This window comes from Dasypus novemcinctus, chromosome 26, assembly GCF_030445035.2.
Source record: "Dasypus novemcinctus isolate mDasNov1 chromosome 26, mDasNov1.1.hap2, whole genome shotgun sequence".
In the NCBI taxonomy this organism is placed as follows: Eukaryota; Metazoa; Chordata; class Mammalia; order Cingulata; family Dasypodidae; genus Dasypus; species Dasypus novemcinctus.
Window position 1 is genome coordinate 42,397,467 of NC_080698.1, and position 19,670 is coordinate 42,417,136.

Genomic DNA, 19,670 nt, shown 5'->3' on the forward strand with positions numbered 1-19,670 from the left:
AAAAGAAATCCTCTAGGCAGGCACTTTGGGAGCTTGTGTTCCTCAGGATAACCACCTCTTGCCTGAAAATAGTTTATGGCAGAAGGCTGGGAACATTTAATCCTACAGCCAGCCCCCTGTGGCCCATTGATTAAGAGTCTAGAGGCTTCTAAATAATTTCAAGTAGGGACCACCAAAGATAACCCAACAGAACCGGTGGAAGAGGCCTCAGAGTTGGTCCCTCAGACGGGAGAAAGGCTTCAAAGCCCCTTGCAGATAGCAGCATCAGGGATGGCAAATAGATTTTCATGTCAAAAACCCAACAATTGTTAGTACAATCTGTACTGTATTGACAGGGTCTCTATGGAGCCCTAGCTGTTGAATGACATAGTCGAATGGCCTTGACAAAAAGGCATGAGATGGGTGGCACATCCAAGTGTTTACCATCTCTGCCTGGACCCCTCTCCAGGAGGCCGACTGCCCCCTTCGCTGGCTTCTTGCCATATGAAAGCACAAATCAGCCTTACTCATTCAGCTGCATCACCTTCTCTAATTCCTTCCTGGGAATGGCCTACAAAGAAGGTGCCAGGACCTCTTCTCTCTATAAATGGAAAGATTTCTTCTCATCCCTGGAGGGAAAAAAAGGAATGAAGAATTTCTGTCTCACAATGAGAACCTAGCAACCAGATGCTTATCCACAAATTAATTTTAAACATAATAGATCATATTCCCTTCTGGGCATCTTTGTTCTCCTTTCATCGGAGATGGGAATATCCCTGGCAAAGTGGAGCCAGGCCAATGCTTGCCATGAAGTCATCACCACCCAAGAATTGGATTTGGAGGCAGAAGATTCCAAGGTTTGAATTTCAGCTCTGCTCTTTCCCAGCTGTGTAGCCCTGGGCAAGTCACAGGACTTCTCTGATGAGTGTCCTGTCTATAAATCAGGGTCAGTTTCCACCTTATAAATGTGTGGGTGGTAGCAGGAGATAAATGTATGTGGCAGCACCTGGCAGAACCAGTGGGTGGTTGGTGCTGACCAAGGGAGGATTGGGGTGAGTGAGTGAGTGGATGTCAGAAGGGGAGCCCAGTCAGCAGGAAGCAGAGGGCTATGGCCCTGACAGAGCTGACAGGAATGTTTCCTACATTTCCAAGGCCGTGGGAGAAGTCTTGGCTTTTGACATGTTGTTGCTCAGAAAAATCTGAATGGGCATCCTGATTCCAAGAACTTCCTCCCATGAAAAACTCCAATTTCTTCTTCCCGCTTGAGCTTTACCTCTTTAAATTTCCATAAATTTTGAGGCAGGGCAAGTTTGCCCTTACCATTCTTAGGTGAATCAGTCATAGATTGTTTTGACTTCTAGCTGTGTAGTTAGGGGTCTCCTCCGCTTACTTCCACTGCTCAGAATTAGGGCCCTAGTTGATTTGGGACGTGGCCCTTGTTCTCTTTATTAAAGACAAAGCTTAGATTCTAGAATGGGATTATATTTGGCTTGCTGTAGGTTGGAACCCCGACTTGGAGTACGGGATTGAAGGTGGTGCTATAGCCAGCACAGCTGTGGTGAAGTTAAACCTCCTTTGCTGGAACTGACAGCCCTACTTTTGCCCTAAAGATTTGCAGTCTCAAAATCCTTGATTCGGATCCCCAGCAGCGCAGTACTTTCAAATAAATGTGACTGCAGAGTGGATGACCTCCCATAGCCACTGGCAGTTCATGGTGATAGAAAACCCCCAAGTTTCCTTCCCCATAGGAACTTCAATTGTGGTGTTATCATGCATGATACTGGTGATAGCCTTTAAAACAATAAGCAAAACTTCATTGAACTTGAACTACATTTACATTTTCAAAATAATCTATGTGCCACATATTCTTTTTTATTTCTTTTAGCATTATTTGGCCTTGCTCCAGTGCCAACTGAAATAAGAATGTGTGCTAATCTATAGATAATGATTTGGCAAGCCAGGTGCTATAGGATGTATTTAACCTGAGTTAAGTGACAAATTATATATGAGTATCTTCACCTAAAGGAATTTAAATACTGCACAATAGGCATGTTACACGTAAAAGGTCAAATACACAATTCCTAGCAAAGACTCAGCAGGCCAGTTTTCAACTACAGTCAAGTAGAGGAGAAAAGACAATCCTTGATTTGATAAGCAGACTAAAGTTTCTTGAGACTTAGAAACTCAAGAGGTATTAAGAATGAAGGTTGGTAAAGAAATACAAATAATCATTTAAATTAAAGGGAACTATTTTGCTAATTAAATATAGACTTCACTTCTGTAGTTTGAAATATTACCTGGTTAACTTAAGTCTTGTATTTTCAGAGGTGTTCTTTAGTCATTTGTAATTAAAGACATGGTAACCAGATACACATTTCAAAATGCCCTGATATCCTGGGGTGCTCTCACCACTTCTCTTCTTCATATAGTATGTAAATTGACTACTAAAGTATCTGGTGAAATAGTGAGGGACAACTACCTCCCCCAAGACCACTCAGTGACAGGGAACTCACCAAAAGCTGTTGCAGAAGTGGCATTGTGTGCCGTGTTGTGCTTTGCTGCAGCAAAGGCAAATTAGCTAATGACTCTAATTCTAGGTAATGTTTAATCAGTTTGTACTAAAATACATGCTTTACATGCATGATCTCCTTAAGTCCTCATAGCAGCATGGTAGGTGGCACTACTACATTTACATGTGGGCAACCTAAAGCTCAGAAAGGTTAAGCAGCTTTTCTGGGGTCGCACAGCTGGGGAGTGCTAGAGCTTATTCAAGTCCAGATCTGCTGAACCAGAGCCCAGGCCCTGTCTTGACATACATGCGCCTGCAGTTGTGGTTACATCTCTGCATCGCACAGCCCTCAGAGTTACGAACCTGCAGCCACGTGTTGTCTGGATGCATCTGGATTTCCTAATGGACTGGCTTATCTTCCCCGACCCCCCTTCACCCTACCCCCCACCTCCCCAGGAGACTCTGAATTAGCAGCCTTCAAAAGAGGCCCCCGGGGGGTAGGAAGAAGTGTGGGAAAGAGGATCTCCTAGGTGTAGTGTTGCCTGGCTAATGCAGAGGTCGACAAGGTGAGAGCTCCGTCTGTTCAGGGGGTTTTAATTCTCAGAGCTGCTCCCGCCAGCTGTATTACTCAGGCACCACGTCACGTGCAGCAGTCTCAGCCAAAATGACAGGAGTCCAGGAAAGTCGGAGAGCAGCTCCTGTAAATGGCGTATTTGAAATACACCTTCGACTTGTTAAAATCATCACCGGCACCTAAGCTTGAATCAGAATGATGTCTTTTGGGCTAGAAAGCGGGTCTCTAAGTAAAAGAAGAGGATGCACCAGAACGGCACCCAGGCCTGAGCCTCCACGTGCGGTGTCTCGTCTGAGTGGGTATAACTCCCTGAAAAGTAAGCAGGAGAGGGTCTCATTCCTCTTCCTTTAAGCCCAGCATGCATTTTTTCTTTCAGCTGGGGTAGACGCTTCTCTGCTTGTTGAAACATCTCTTTCTTCCTCTCTTACAGACAGTATTCCATCATATGTCACTTGACCTCTTCAGAAACTAGTCTACAGGGGTATAAAAGCAAAGGGGCAGTTTTCCAAGTCAAAAGTAATATAATTATGAGAGCATTTCAGCACAGGTGGCTAAAGTCCAGGAACCTGCATCCCTGAAAAAAATGTCTTGCTGAAGCCCCCGGTAATTTGCATCCAAAAAGAGACTCTTTTTGCCTGAAAACATCTCCTAGGTCAAGTTTCTAAGCAAAGAAGGTCTATTAATGAATTAGCACTATTAGCACATCTACTACAAGGAAGCGCTGAGAGAAGATTCAGAAGCAACAGGGTGTATGGCCGCAGTCTTGTGTTTGCCTATGTTTGATAAGACCCTGGAAGCAAGCACAATCAGAAAACAATGTGAAGTCTTGCACCTTTCTTGACCCAAGAGAGAGCCAGGTGCCTAAAATCTGCAGATAGATGCTTTAACAAAGTTGGGACAGCAGCTTTCTGCCAGAGGTGGTACAAAGAACAAAGGGAGGGGGCTAGAGGAAGAACTCTCGGGACAGAAATGGAAACGGAGTTTACTTGTGGGTCAGTTAAAGGTGAGGCCGGGCTGGGGGGAAGGGGTGGCAAGAGTGGCAGCAGAAGTTGGGAAGTGAACATAAAAATTCATACATCTATCATGAGGGGTCTCAGGTCAAGGAAATTAGAAACTGGGAGTCCCTGAGAGACAAGACTTAGCATTCAAAAGAGGGAGAGTGAATTCAGCAGGGTGTGAACTTAACTCACCCTAATGTTTCCCTCAAGTTTTCACTTTGTAATTCGCTAAGGGTCAGTCAAGGAGGGTGGTGGCTGTCGATGCAGTAAAGAAGAAACCCTCTGCTGCTGTGCAGATAGGTTCACATTTTATTCGGGAATTCCAGGGAGAATGCTTGGAGGAAGGGAGGGCCTTGACAGATCCCTGGGCCAGCAGTTCAGCCTCCATGGTGCTGTGTTAACAGCCTTCCTGCCTAACCATCGCTGGTTAAAATGTCACCTTCCACTGAAAGCCCTTAGCCATGGGTAAGGACACCACCTGTGCTGCCCTCTAAATACGACTCTCTTTGGCAGACTTCAAGAATACCAGAGCATGGGAGAAGGGAAAAAGGATTTGGCACTTGCTTCTGGGTGGCTGGAAGCAGTGCGTCAGCGTCATCGACTCCCAGCCAGCCCGGCAAGCTCCTGCCCCACCCTCTCCCCTGGCGCTGTCAGTGGCAGCTGTACAGAGCAGTTGCTGAGCTTGTTTCCCCACCCAGGCTTATAACACATTCTGCCCTCTAGTCTAGAGGGTATGAAGTCACGCTTCAGCCTACTGTGCACTTCACAGGCGGCTCCTTTTTCCTGATGCAGTACTTGCTTGGCGTTTGGACCCCAGTACTGCATTGACCTCCTAGCTCTCTCTTCTGAGTTTCCCACATTGTAGCCTCCATGGAGGGTGTGCGAGGGTTGGTGATAGTGAATTAAACGGAGCCACAATCTGCCTTCAAGGACTTCCATGCAAAGGGAATCAGGTATATACAAGAGAATGGCCTGTGAGTTGCTGCAGAATATTAGGGTTGTACATAGCAATTGTTAAATCAGTCAACCAAAGGTTGGTTTCAGCACCCATGATATCCTCCCCAATGGTTAGTCCAAGGATGTAGGTATGAATTTATGCACTTGTTTGTACATGCTGATCTAGGTATATAAATTATTTGCACACACACACATTTCCCACATCTCAGCATATTTGATGAGTTCTAAAATGCATTTTTATCTCCTCCAGATCTTAAGCTACCTTCCTCCTCCTCCTCCCACTGCAAACCCCACTGAGCTGCCTTCCTCATCCCCTTCAATTTCAAACACCCTAACCACGCTTGTAATTCCTTCACCTTAAGTCCTTTACTTCTCATTTCCTCCAAGTACTGACTGAATCTGATAGAGCTAGACTGTAGCACCATATGCTGCTGAGAGGCATAGAACCACCTGACCTTTCTAAAAAGTCTCACTTGGAAAATGTTCTGAATTTGACTGTCTTTATTAGGGACACATATTCAGAATTCTTTAGAACCTTTCTCTTTCAAATGAAGTCTACCAACATGTGTCTAGGGAATGTGAGAATGAAAACACACTGGTGTTTAGGTATAATCACTTGTATTTCAAGCAATTGCTGTATACTTGTGCAAGAACCTGCTTTTTATCTTTCACCTTCAGGCCTTTTTTAACTTTATTTTTTAAAAAGTTTTAGATTATAAAAATGTTACATCGAAAATGTAGGGGATTCTCATATACCCCACCCATTGCCCTTCTCACATTTTTTCCTCTATTAATAACATCTTGTATTAGTGTGGTACATTTATTACAATTGAGGAACAAATATTGAAGCATTGCTACTAACCATGGTCTATAGTTTACATTATGGTTTACACTTTGCACCGTACAATTTTATAGGTTTTTACAAAATGTATAATGGCCTGTATCTGTCATTGCAAAATCATGCAGGACAATGCCAATAATGCCCTAAAAATGCCCCATTTTCCAATTATTCTTCCACCCCCCCCCCCCTTCCCTCAGAACGTCTGGTAACTACTATCTATATATCAATGTTACAAGTTCTTCTATTACTGGAATAATAAGTCTACTTTGGTTCTTGGTTGCATTCCTCCCTTATGTTTACTCATTCCTCAGTCTTGATTTGGGAATGGTGATGTACACTCTGCTTTTGACTGAGAGGGGTTTAGATCTCATGGGGCAGATAGAAGGAACTATTTTGATTGCAGTTGTAGATACTCTTTGCTTTTTGGGATGGGTGTTGTCCATCATCATCATTTTGTTCTTCTGGGTGAGTCTGATGAACTGGAGAGTCAGTGTTGGCTGCAACTTGGCTGAGATTGAGGGCTCATCTAGCTTATGAACAGACCAAAGATTTAAGTCTCTGGGTCATATATTTAATGGGCATAGTGCTAATTTAGGTTCAAATAAAAGTGGTAGAAGAACATGTAGGGAAATTACAAATGAGTCTAACTCTGTTACACTGGGGAAATAGATTATTGTCTATTCCAAGGTAAGGCCTTGGGGTACAGATTTCATGGAGTTGGGTGCCTTGCCTGTAGTATCTGGATGTCTCTAGAGCCCTTGGGAGCACCCTTTTGAGGTTCTGTTTACTGTGGCAGTTAGTGAGATCTGCCTGAGGTGTATGTAAGTGTAACCTCTGGACTGATCTCCCAATTCATTTTGTTTTGTTTTGTTTTTTTAAGATTTATTTATTTCTCTCCCCTCCCCTCCCCCCAGTTGTCTGCTCTCTGTGTCCATTTACTGTGTGTTCTTCTTTGTCCGCTTCTATTCTTGTCAGCAGCACAGGAATCTGTGTCTCTTTTTGTTGCGTTATCTTGCTATATCAGTTCTCAGTGTGTGCGGTGCCACTCCTGGGCAGGCTGGACTTTTCTTTTGCACTGGGCGGCTCTCCTTACGGGGCGCACTCCTTGTGCGTGGGGCTCCCTTACGCGGGGGACACCCCTGCGTGGCATGGCACTCCTTGCGTGCATCAGCACTGCATGTGGGCCAGCTCCACACGGGTCAAGGAGGTCCTGGGTTTGAACTGCGGACCTTCCACGTGGTAGGCGGATGCTCTATCCATTGAACCAAGTCCGCTTGCCCCAACTCACTTTGAAATCTTTTAGTCATAAAAACTCTTTTGTATTTAATGTTTCCCCCTTTCGGTCAAGATCTTTTTCCAAATGCATCATTCATTGGCACTTTGTAATAATCCCTCTGTGCCAGGGAGGCTCATTCCTGGGAGTCATGTCCCAGGCATATAGTGAATTTATATGCTGACTTTGACTTAGAGAACACATTTGAGTAACAGGTTTTTAGGAGGTAACTCTTAGGCAATAGATATTATTAGGTTAAGTTTCAATTTTACAAGAATAAGGTTCATAAGTGCAAGCATTAATATTGAGGGCTTGGCATACTGGTCTGTTTTCTTTTATTAGGCACTGCCTATATACTCTAGAAATTCTTGCCACTCTATGAGAGAATGTAGCAGTACTCCCCAGCATGGGAATTCAGTATGTTGTTGGTTATTGTGTAGGTCCCCACCCAGGGAGGTAACACCCTATGACCACATGAACATATTCATATTCTGTAGAGGCATGCTCCAGGTGCACCCTTCCCCACATATCTGCCCATCACTATACCCAGTACCAGTGACCCTCCCCTGCCATAGTTGCCCAAAGAACACTCCCACAGTTATATCCTCAATCACAGTCCTCTCTCTCCCTAGAGTTCAACTGTTTCTATGGATACCCCAATCCAACCCCCCATCCTCACACAACATTGCATCACCAACATCACTGCCAATCCTCCTCACCCACCTCATCACAGATTTCTGCCCAGTTTGAGCATCAGGTCACCACTCTCTACTCCCTTTTTTTTTTCCAAAAGATTTATTTTTATTTATTTCTCTCCCCTTCCTCCCCTCCCCCCAGTTGTCTGCTCTCTGAGTCTATTCACTGTGTGTTCTTCTGTGTCTCTTTTTGTCGCATCATCTTTCTGCATCAGATCTTTGTGTGTGCGGCGCCACTCCTAGGCAGTCTGTGCTTTTCTTGTGCAGGGTGGCTCTCCTTGCAGGGCGCACTCCTTGCACGTGGGGCTCCCTTCACCCCTGCATGGCATGGCATTCATTGCGTGCATCAGCACTGTGCATGGGCCAGATCACTACACGGGTCAGGAGGCCCTGGGTTTGAACTGTGGACTCTCCATATGGTAGGCAGACGCTCTATCAGTTGAGCCACATCTGCTTCCCTCTACTCCCTTTCTATCTCCTGGTAACCCATCTTCCAGACTCTACCTCTGTGGATCTGCTCAATATTCTTATTCATGTTAGTGAAACCATGCAATATCTGTCTTTTAGTAGTCACTAAAGGACACACAACAAAAAATTTTTGAATTTCATCCATGTTGTTGCATGTGTCAATCCTTTTCATTCCTTCTTATAGCTGAGTAATACTCCATCAAATGTATATACCATTTTGTCTGTCCATTCATCCATTGATGAACACTTGGGTTGCTTCCAAATTTTGACAATTTTGAATAATGTCATGGTGAACATTGGCATTCATGTATCTGTTCATGTCCCTGTTGGCTATATTCCTAGTAGTGGGATTGCCAGACTGTTATCCACAGTGACTGTACCATTCTACATTCCCACCAGCAATGAGTGTTTCTATGCCTCCACATCCTCTCCAACACTTGTAGTTTTGTTTTTTTTAAATAGCAGCCTGATAGATGTAAGACGTTATCTCACTGTAGTTTTGATTTGCATTTCCCTGGTAGCTAGTAATGTTGAGCATCTTTTCATGTGCTTTTTAGCCACTCGTATTTCCTCTTTAGAAAAGTGTCTACTCAAATCTCTTGCCCATTTTTTAAATGGGTCATTTGTCATTTTATCTTTAAGATGTATATTTCTTTATATATATATATTGCTGAATATTAGGTATTTCCCAAGTATTGTCTCCCGTTGAGTAAACTGCCTTTTCACTCTCTTGACAAATTCCTTTGAAGCACAAAGTTTTTAATTTTTCTTTTTCTTTTTTTTAGGAGGGACCTGGAATTTAACCCAGGACCTCATACATGGGAAGCAAGCACTCAACCACTTAACTACACTCACTCCCAAGTTTTTAATTTTGAGGAAGTCTTATTTATATACTTTCTCTTTCATTGTTCATGCTTTGCGTGTTAAGTTTATGAAACCATTTCCTACTACAAGATCTTATAGATGCTTCCCTACTTTATCTTTTATCACATGTAAAATGAGAAAACGAAGTTAAGGGTCTTATGCCATTGTTAGGTCTAAAATTCCAAGAAGGAACTGTCAAAGTGGTAATAAGATTTCACAAACGACTGAGGGAGGAGTGGGACCAAAGGACGTGGTCAAGAGAAGGGGCAACCCAGATGAACAAGCTTGTACATGCAAGGGGCAGGTTAAAGAGACAGAACTGCAAAAAGATGAAGGCATTTGGAACAACTGCATTTATACGGCAGAGAGTCTCTTTCTCCCTTTATCCCGAGATCAATATGTGTGGCACCTTGCTGCTACTGTCAGTAACAGTGGTGACAACTTTCAACTCTTTATTAAGTCACAAAGATAGTGATAAACATGACCTCTTCCCATCACTTCTCTCTGAGTGCCAACCTAGGTAAGGCTGACCTTGAGTAAAACCATTTCAGTCAAGAGGTGCTTTCCAATATATAACCCCATCAGATGATAAAGCTGTTGTTAGGGGTGTGTGTGTGTGTAGGCATTCCAAGATAAATGCCAGTATCCTTCCCTTAAACAATAGTGAAGAACTTTGGAATACTGTTTAAGCAGGATTAAAACAAACAACTATTATTGTATAAAAGTAATAAAAGATCAAAGTTGAAAACAAATGGAATCAGAAAAGTATAATAGAGGAAAACCAATAAAAAGTCGCTAAAATCCCATGCATTAACTACTAGGAAACTTCTGGTATATTTCTTAGGTATTGAAAATGCAGGGGAAATTGCCTAAGCAAAATGCCATGCATGATCTAGCTTGGATGCTGAATTGAGGAGAAGAAAGAGATTGTCCTTTATTAGGAACCTCAAATGGATCAGCCCTATCTTTGTCCAGCACAGACAGGTGACCCCCCACTTCTCTGTTCCTCTCTGACGTCCAGTTTCCTCTATACAGCAGCCCCAAGATACCCAGGACCCAACCTCATTACCTCAAGTTGGCAAGCACTGCTTTCTCATGGTCACAGTGGGTACCCAGAGATCGCTTCACCTGTGGCCCCAGGATGACTTTGAAAGAATGGTTCAGTATGCTGCTGGCTGCTCCTAGGGATTTCATAAGAAATGGGTGTGGTTTGCTCTGCTGGCGGGAGTACAGCTTTGTTACACTGTATCATCCAAGAACAACTATGAGCTGAGTCTAGGAAGGGTAATTGGTAATTCAATCCCAGTTGAAGATTATATAATGTGGCCTGTTTCAGTAATGTCATTCAGAGCCGAAGGAAAGAACCAGACTGACACCTAAATTTGTGAGCAGCTTGGGCAACTTTCACGTGGCTTACTTTGTAAAAGTGAAATCTGTATTTCTAAAATTGTATCCCAAAGAAAGAAAGGAAATGACTTTGCTTGGGAGATGACCACTGAAACTAGAGTCAGTTTCTGGATTGCAGTGCTGACTCTATAACTAGATTTGTGACCTTGGGCAAATGACATTAATTTATAATACTTTTGCATGTTTACATAATGCTTTCCTGTTTATGGAACACTTTCACAAATCACATTTGATCCTTATTATAAACCTCTGAGATAGTTATCTCTTTAAAAAAAAAAAAAAAAAAAAAAAAGCAGACACCCAGGTTGGTTAACTGACACATTCACTGTCTCTCTTTAAACATGGTGAAGAGCCATGGCGTGAACGCCTTAGCTGCTGGGAACAGCCATTGCTCTTTCTATTGCCACACTAACATCACAAGTCTGTTGTTGAAATGTAAAGACTTCCTGTATACCATGTGGAAAACGGACACTGAATGTGGTGTGAATTCACTGTACTTTTGGAAAAAGAGGAAACACAATCCTTGAATTTAAAGCCACCCAACAAATTCTAGGTTTGGGATCTATTTTTAAAGGTTTTATTTTTTTAATGTATAAGAGCTGTCATAAATTGCAATTCAGAGTCATTGGGCAAAGAAATTATCACTTTTTTTCCCACACAGAACAACAGATTTTAGGGCTTTCTGTTTGTTTGCTGTGATCTTAGAAAAATGAGCTCTAAAGATTATCTTCTTTCTGTTAAATGGAAATAATCACCCTCACTCACAAAAGGGGCAATTAAAAGTTTACTGAGTGTTCTATAATCCCACTCTGAAAAGTTAAGCATTATCTTCAAGCATCCTTCTCCTCCAGCCTTTCTCTCATAGGGAAGCCAAATGCCTATTTCCAAGCCCACCCTCCACTGCACCCAGCCTTATCTATTCCCATCACCTAAGCATCCCTGGCATTCTGGGGAAATCCAATTTGTCCTCTTATTTAGTAAGATAAGTAGAAAGGCAGCTGACATTTTAAAAAGGGCAGTCTTCACCTCTTTGAATCTTCCCAGAGGGAATGCTGGAGGGTAGAGAAGCCACCCTTCTAGGGCCCATCTTCTCTTCTGTCACCCTTTCTTTAACCCTCCAGCCCCCACCTAAAAATTCAACTCTCTAAGATGGCTATAAAAGGTAAAAGAATTCAACAATAAATGTTCTTGTTGTTTACATGATAAACAAAACTCTACCATGCAGACTTTCTCTAAGGAGGTCATTGATTACCACCACCTCAGTAGTGTTTCTTAGAACAGACTCTTCAGTTAAACCTGGGAAGGGAAAAAAAAAAACAAACACCACTTCTCAGAATGATTGGTATTTGCAGCACACAATCCAACTTCCTTTTCTTTCTCTCTTCTCCCCTGTCTCTTTCACACACACACAACACACACACACACACACACACACACACACACACACGTTCCCTCCCCCTCCATCCCTCCCGCTTTCTAGTCAAGGACAGTTCAAGAGGCTGGTCAGTGCTGCCCCCATGTCTAAACTTCAGTGTTTGCCTTTGCGGGGACTTTTCCAACTTTACCTAGAAAAGAGATAACCAGAACCTTAGCACTTGTGGTCAGCCTGCTTCCGGCTGTGGCTTCAGTCAGTTTGTCTGCTCTGACAGAGAAAGCGCTTACTGTGACGGGAACTGCGCTGGCTGGACTGCAGGAGCACCAGGGCAGACAGTACCTAATGGCGTTGGTATGCGAGATGCCAGCAGCAAGGAGCATGGAGGAAGTCTCCAACCCAGAGTGACAGACGCGGCTGACAGCCGCTTAGCAAACCCTTCCCCACTTCGATTCCAGCCCCAACCACATATACACACAACCCCCCAAGAAGAGTACGTGTGTAAACAAAATGTCTTAGTTGAAGATGACTTGCCCCAAAATGCCACAGAAGCCAAGACACCGAGACAGGTTTCTGATCTTTAATAGACATAGAGGCAAGATTTTGCCAACATTTATGGGTACTTGGACTCTGGCTAGAAAGCCGTGGGTGACAGGCTTCATTGGAAATTCAGGACTGAAATATGCTCCACATTTAGTATGAAAGTCTTAGCTAAGGAGAAAGTAATTGGATTCAGGTATTCGCTTTGCTCCTTCTATGAGTAATTGGAATAGTCTAATCACTCTCATTTAAGGATTTACAGGAGGGTCCCGTTGGTGAAGAATCTTTTACCAACCACAGAAGAGCTATTCCTACTATGCAGGATGCACATCCAAATGGAAATTGAGAAAACAGTTTGACTAAAATTGCTAATAAACTAGTAGGTATATTCCTTGGGCATTTGAGATTTGACTTAGCCCATGATGATTACTTAATCAAACTGGCAGCATCTTGGATCTCAGATTTGGGGTGCAACCCACCGCTGTGCAGTAAAGATAAAAATAAGACCTGCCATCCAGGGTACTTTAATTCTCTGCAGTTGAGCTTGTTTTATATGGTTAAGGATTTTAGTAGTGTCTTCCCAACCCCAGGGGCTGGAGGAAAGCAATGGGGGAGAACTTACATGTTTTTAGTTGGTAAATATCTAGAACAGGCAATCCTTTTCTAACCTTTGCTTTGAAGACTTTCTCTAGAGTAGGGAATGTATGTTTTTCCCTTACAGGACCTGGGTATATGGCCCAACGTGGCCTATAGCAAGCATGAAATGTCTCTGAAGTCTTAGGTTTTCTCTTTCATGCTCTTGCTCTAGGTCAATATTTTGTGTTTACTACTGAAAGATTTCCAATCATTTACCTTTGACTAAAATGAACACTCTAGAAAGATACATTATTTCTGTCTGCAGCTTTTTATACCCCTTGAGCAGAGTCTTTATGCCCCCGCATTATAGGGGTCCCATTTACAGATGCACAAATAGAGTAAACACACACACAGGATATAAGTGCATTTTCCTCTGGTGTGGTGAGGCACACAGGTGCCCGGAGCAGCCATCCTAATGCTGCTGGGCCCCATGTGTTCAGCAGATACTCGCTACTTCATGCTTGGGCTCCAGTGGAGCTCCACAAGGGTAAAGAGCCATGCCCCGAGATCCACCCCATGAGCCCAGGCCTTGGACTATAAGCACCTTGCAGGCAGGAACCTTGTTTTTCTCATCTCTAGACCCTCAGCACATAGCCCTCTGCCTGGTGCAGAAATTGCAAATGTTCAGTTATTGAAGGGAGGAAGTCTATGCTGTTCACATGTGTTCAAAGATCTTTCTGAAATCGTTTTGGGGGCTGGGAATCACACAAGCCATGAAAGAAGGTGGGAATTTGCCACTGAAAAATTCTCATTTTAATCTATCATGATCTGGTCACTTGTTAGAATAAGGAAGAGAAACTGTTCCTTAAACTTTTAAGTGCATACTCATTTTAGTGCACTGATTTTCTGTATTCCTTTGAAGACCTCATTAAAGTGGACTCTGCTGGGAAATCTGCATTTTCTCTTTATAGAGGGTTTGCTATGCAAATGAACATATGAAAGATTTGAAAGCCAGATTTTAGATTAATTCTCTAACCATTTTAAGCAGTTTAGCATTAATTTGCATGTTGGTCATAATTTAGCTACAGGTGAGTTACAATCACTCTCCAAGGCAGCACATGCATGACCTCTCCCTCTTGCCATGCATCTAGTCGGACTTGTTGATCGTTCACAGGGGCTCCAGATCAAGGTCTTCCTCTCTCTTCATCTGCCAACCCCCTAGTCCAGGCCCTCATCACTTCATGCCCCATCAGTACTCCTGTGTCTCTCTTACTCTGTTGCATCCCACATCTGTCCCAGTCACTTTTGTATTCTGCAGTCTGAGCTGCTCCCAGCCACACTGCTCTCCTCATTTGCTGTAGTCTTCTCTGTCATGGCTGGCCCTTAGTTGGCCAGAGTGCTGACCTTTCACAGCCCATGGTTTCAGGATAGGGGAGTCTAGCCAATCACAGACACTGGTAGTCAATTCTTGCTTTGGCTCTGCCGTGTCTACCACTCGTCTGGCACAGGATATCCTGGCTTATTCCACTCTTTCTTTTGTTTTGTTTAATCTAGATATCCACTCTCCGTAACTAAATTGCAAGCCCTTTGGTGGCAAGCACTCTCGCTCACACTTCGGCATCAAAGGCGTTTCCGTTTTGAAGAGGCCCAGGGATGCTGTGCCCACATCTGGGTTGTCCATTGCTGTATCCTCAGCACCAAGCCCAGAAAGTGCTCCTGAAATATCTGTGGGATTCATTACAAATATTTTTTAAAATATTTTCTTCCAAGAGAGCTAATAGTGCTTATACTGTTGGTATAAATCAAAAGAACTATCATATTTCCCAAAGCACATACTCAGTAACAGCAGCAGTTTACAATTTATAAACGAGATGCTTCTCGGGTTCCCCTGTGAGAAATGGGAATTGGTCCTCCTATGAGGACAGGACACTTCCAGGGCTTCAGTTTTGTGCAGTGGGAAATACAGCAATGGGATTGTTGACCTCTCCACTCCTTCCTGGCATTCCATTCTACTGTGCCCCAGTTGACAGTTTGTCCCCGTTTTTTCAGTTTGACAGCTTTAATGGGACTTTGGATCTCTCCTCTTCAATTCATTGTCCTCTAGGGTCAGTCTGCAAGAATTTGTAGCAGTCACCGTGGACAGCTCGGGCCTCTGATAGCTGGGTGGGCTTCTGCTGTGTGATCTTTCCACAACCGTGTGTTGGGTTAACTGCTTCCTCAGCCCAGCCCACACCACACCGTCCCATCACTCCTCCTCAGCAGGGCTCTAGAGCAGGGGTTCTTAATAAGGGTCAATGAGCTTGAATTGAAATTCAAAAAAAAAACATCATTCTTGTGGAGATGTGTGGGTGTGATATATTTATTAAATAATACATAGTATAGTGTGGTGGACTTAGTAAGGGGTCCGTGGTTTTCACTTGACTGGCAAAAGGGGTCTGTGGAACAAAAAAGGTTAGGAACCCCTGCCTAGTGAGAGTGAGCAGCCACCAGCCCACCTGTCCCCTGTGTGTGCCCTCTTCTGAAAAATTAGGCTCATTCTTTCCTTTGAGTTGCAAAGACGTGAACATGGGATACTTCTTTGGTGCAAGATGTTTCTGTGGCTGAAGGATTGACACAGAAGGAATCAATATAATCAGTGAGAAGTCACCTCAGCTGCCCTTCACTATTTACCATGCTTAAATGTTTTAGATGCCTGCTCCTCACCCTCTTCTTTGCTGTAGATACCCAGTAGACAACTGGTTATATAAATAGGGAAACACTTGAGATTTTTGAACTGAAAGGAGATATTGTGCAAAAGTGATAAAATAAATATAGGCTAACATGAAGTCACATGTGAATGAAGTGTTTATTGCAGGATATTTGGAATAGAAAGAATTGACATTTTCTTCTCCACCAGTCATTTTAAGGAACTTGGGTTTACCATTTAAGCATGTGTTATCAGGGCCCATGCAGGAAACAGGTGAATATCATTCTTTCCTTTCACAAATATTTATCAAGTGCATACTGTGTTCTAGTCACTATACTAAGGTATAGTGCTCTCCCACAGCTAACAGGCTACTGAGTTTGTACCCACTAAGACCCCCCCATCACATGCAAATGCTCTATAAAGTAGGTGTGATGCCATGCTACCAATGTGATATGTCTTCTTTGTAATATTTTTCAACTCATTCTTCTATGGTTTCTGTAGTGCTAGGTTACCTTAAGACACAGTATAATTGTGTCACTTGACTTGTAATATTTAGAAATGTCTTGTGAAATTTTGCTTTTGATTTTAAGTATGTTGGTGCCTTCTGTAATGTACAGAGGTTGGCAAACTCCGGTCCGTAGTCCAAATCCAGTCTGTTGCCAGTATTTGTAAATAAAGTTTTACTGGAACACAGCCATGCCCATTAATTTACACATTGTCTACGGTTGTTTTTGGACTACGCCACCAAAGAAGTTGAGTACTTGTGACAGAGACTATATGGTTCACAAAGCCTAAAATATTTCCTATCAGGAAATGTTTACAGAAAAATTATGCTGACCCCTGGTGTACACAAAGCAACAATAACATTTTGTGTGTGTATGTTTTTTTTTTTTTTGGGGGGGGGGCATGATTTTAGAATGTCTATTGTAATTTATCCTGAAGAGAGATCAAAATAGCACAGGTGAGGAATGATATTAGATAGGTCTGGAATGAGTCAGCCTTCTTTGTCTTACTTAATGCTGATTAAGCTTTTCTTGCTCTTTATTCCTGCCTCTCTGTTCGGGCGTTTTTTATGAGGCGTACTGTTTAGAAGATAAGCGTATGTGGGCAGAAGGTGGCGAGGCAGGGGGAGGAGTCCTATCCCACTCCGTTAATCTGTAGTGAGAGACTACTGTTTACAGGTATAAGGCATAGATATCAAAAGGATGGAGATGGGGAGGGAAAGGAAACTGAGTAGCAGGATCTTTCAGCCATTTCAGCCTGGAAGGAAATGGAACCAGGAGGCCATCCCATTTCAGCCTCTTAACGAGCCCCTTCCCCAAGCAAATGCACACATACATATATCCATTAAACGCCACAACACTTGGGGTCTTAAAATTCTTTCACTTCCAGAGTATCTGCAAACCATTTTCCCAGTATAATGCTTTTAAAAATACACAGCACGTTCCTTCTGCAATAGAGATAACCTAATGAGAGATGACGCATGGCAAATGTGACTTGGTAAGATTGGTTTTCTTGTGTCTACTTGGAGAACTGACTCCTCACTCCTGTTGTTATTGTTTTTTTTTTTCCTTTTTTGTTGTTGTTTGTTTTTTTTTTCGTTTGTATTCTAGGAAAGAAACCTTGATTGGTTCCCCAGGATGAGAGCCATGTCCTTGGTCAGCAGTGATTCTGAGGGAGAACAGAATGAGCTGAGAAATCTGCAGGAGAAGCTGGAATCCACCATGAGGCTTGTCACCAACCTTTCTGGCCAGCTGTCAGAATTAAAGGATCAGGTAAAGAAAAGTCCCTTCCACCTCCACATGCACACAGACATATATATATACACCAATTTTGAGTAAAAAACTAGTAGTGCTTATGTTGAAGTAGTTCACCTGCACAGAAAAGGGAACCAGGCAACAAAGAACACATTCATTTACTTGAGCGGTCTCCCCTGCGTTCCCCTTATACAGAATAAGCCCCAGTACCACTTTTAATGCTGCTAAGGGACAAGGTTTTAATAAAAAAGACAAAACCAGAAAATGGGACCATACATACAAACCACTTTAATGAAATACTATACAAAAAAAAAAACTATATCCTCTTTTTTTGAGGTACCAGGGCTGGGAATTGAACCCCAGACCTCATATGTGAGAAGCCGGCGCTCAACCACTGAGCCATGTCAGCTCTCCTGAATGGGTTTTTGTTTGCTTGTTGTTGTTTTTTTGTTTTAAGGAGGCACCGGGAACCAAATTCGGGACCTTGTATGTGGGAAGCAGGTGCTTAACTGCTTGAGCCACATCCCTTCCCCCACTATATGTTAGGCACTGAAAGAAGATTAAAAAGTTGTTGTTGATTTTGCTTCCTAACCCCTGATTCTATCAACTCTTCACCCAATATATTTAAATCCAATGTCCTGGGATAACCCATAGTCATGGAAAAGCTTTTTGGTTCATTCATTTGCCAAAAAACTTTTCTTGAGTGCCTCCCATATGCCAGGCATTATGCCAGGTGCTGGGGATAAAAGAATACCACAGACCAATCCCTGCCCTCACAGAGCTTAATAATCTACAGAAATACTGTTCCCCCCATCCTGTACCCCATCAAAAGGATAAATGTGTTGCCCCTTAAAAGAAGTTTAGGGACAGGTTTGTACCAAGCCCTATATACTTGCCTTTCCCCCACTTGGCCCCCTTAATACTAACGCTCCCGGTCCCCAAATGACTACCCAACAATAGGATGCAGCTGTGGGTCAAGGTCTTGCGCCCTAGATGGCCAGCAGCCCTGTGATCTTGGTTTGATTAGAGCTTTACTGTGGCTAACTGGGATAATCATATACAGACTTGGGAACGGTTCAGCATTTGTACAAATTTCTGAAAGCTTTTCAAATCATCTCCACAGACAAGATTGTCAATTTTGCACCGTAATAGGTATCAGGCACATGTGTCCTGGAGGTAAGTTGGGAAGATACATCCATAGACGATTTCTTACTCTTATGTATATAACCATGAGTAAAGACTGGGTCTAGAATAAACTCTTCCTGGAGATGGTTAATAATCCTACTTTGATGTCTACTTCTTTCCCGGCTAAATTATTCCATACTGTGCCCCAAGATGCTATTCAGCCTCATGTTCTTTTCCTTCATATACATTCAGATGCAAATAAAAAAGACTAATGAGGAAAAAAAAGTCCTTATTTATGAAGGTTGTCTGTAGCTCTGAGCTTGGTAGCCACCTAAAATGAGTAAGAACCTAAATAAGGAAAACTAATGAAGATCTAACAAGATTATTTTTCCTATTATTTTATTAAGTTTTTACCCCTGCTGTGAAACATTTGACAAAATGTTCCACAGGACTAAACTGATTCATGACTACATGGTCTGCTACAGCTGCTTCTGTTTCCCCCCTGAAGAGTGAGGCAGACAGGCTTCTCAATGCATCTAGCAATGCTTTTATCATCTTCTCCCTTTTTAGATAGTTGTGGCTACAAGAATCTGTTAAATTCCTTGTTTTAAATTAGGGGCCAAAAAAATCTTACAGAAACTGATCTAATACGGAGTTAAATAAAGGAACTGTTCAGCTCTCTGTAAAGTCTAATGCCATTTTTCAGACAAACAAATGATCTTTGTTTCATGCCCATGGTACCAGAATTGCTACATTTCAGGATTCTCTTGTGCCATTGCAACCAAACTTCATTCTTACTCATTGCTATTTCTCAACATGGAAGCTCCTTGAGAGCATGCTTCCATTGATATGAGATATTGGGTGTTTCCAATTTACTAGAGTATTTCCTCAAATGTGTCTGTAACAAAATATTATTGGGTAATCTGTGGTGGTAAGACCAAACAAACACTTCCCTAGAGGCTCTTCTTGTCTTTTCAGTACTAAAACTCCGTTGTTTTGGATTGCTCATAAGTAAATCTGAAGCTGCTTTTGATGGATACTGTGCAAAC

The 19,670-nt window shown here is 42.7% G+C and overlaps 1 protein-coding gene and 2 long non-coding RNA genes across 3 annotated transcripts in view; 1 reads left to right on the forward strand and 2 right to left on the reverse strand.

Annotated features, from left to right (window-relative positions):
• Positions 1–19,670, forward strand: part of ITPR1 (inositol 1,4,5-trisphosphate receptor type 1) — a 347,955-nt gene that overhangs the window by 320,863 nt on the left and 7,422 nt on the right. The window contains exon 61 of the mRNA XM_058288936.2: positions 17,353–17,514. Coding sequence (XP_058144919.1) covers positions 17,353–17,514 — 162 coding nt within the window. The remainder of the gene's footprint in view (positions 1–17,352; positions 17,515–19,670) is intronic.
• LOC131276195 (uncharacterized) overlaps positions 1–19,670 on the reverse strand; it is a 73,214-nt gene that overhangs the window by 21,798 nt on the left and 31,746 nt on the right. The gene's annotated exons all lie outside the window — the stretch shown is intronic.
• LOC139437653 (uncharacterized) lies at positions 20–10,293 on the reverse strand. The gene is made up of 3 exons (XR_011647554.1): positions 10,228–10,293; positions 524–608; positions 20–62 (listed from the first exon to the last, which is right to left on the reverse strand). It is a non-coding gene; the product is annotated as an uncharacterized lncRNA (long non-coding RNA).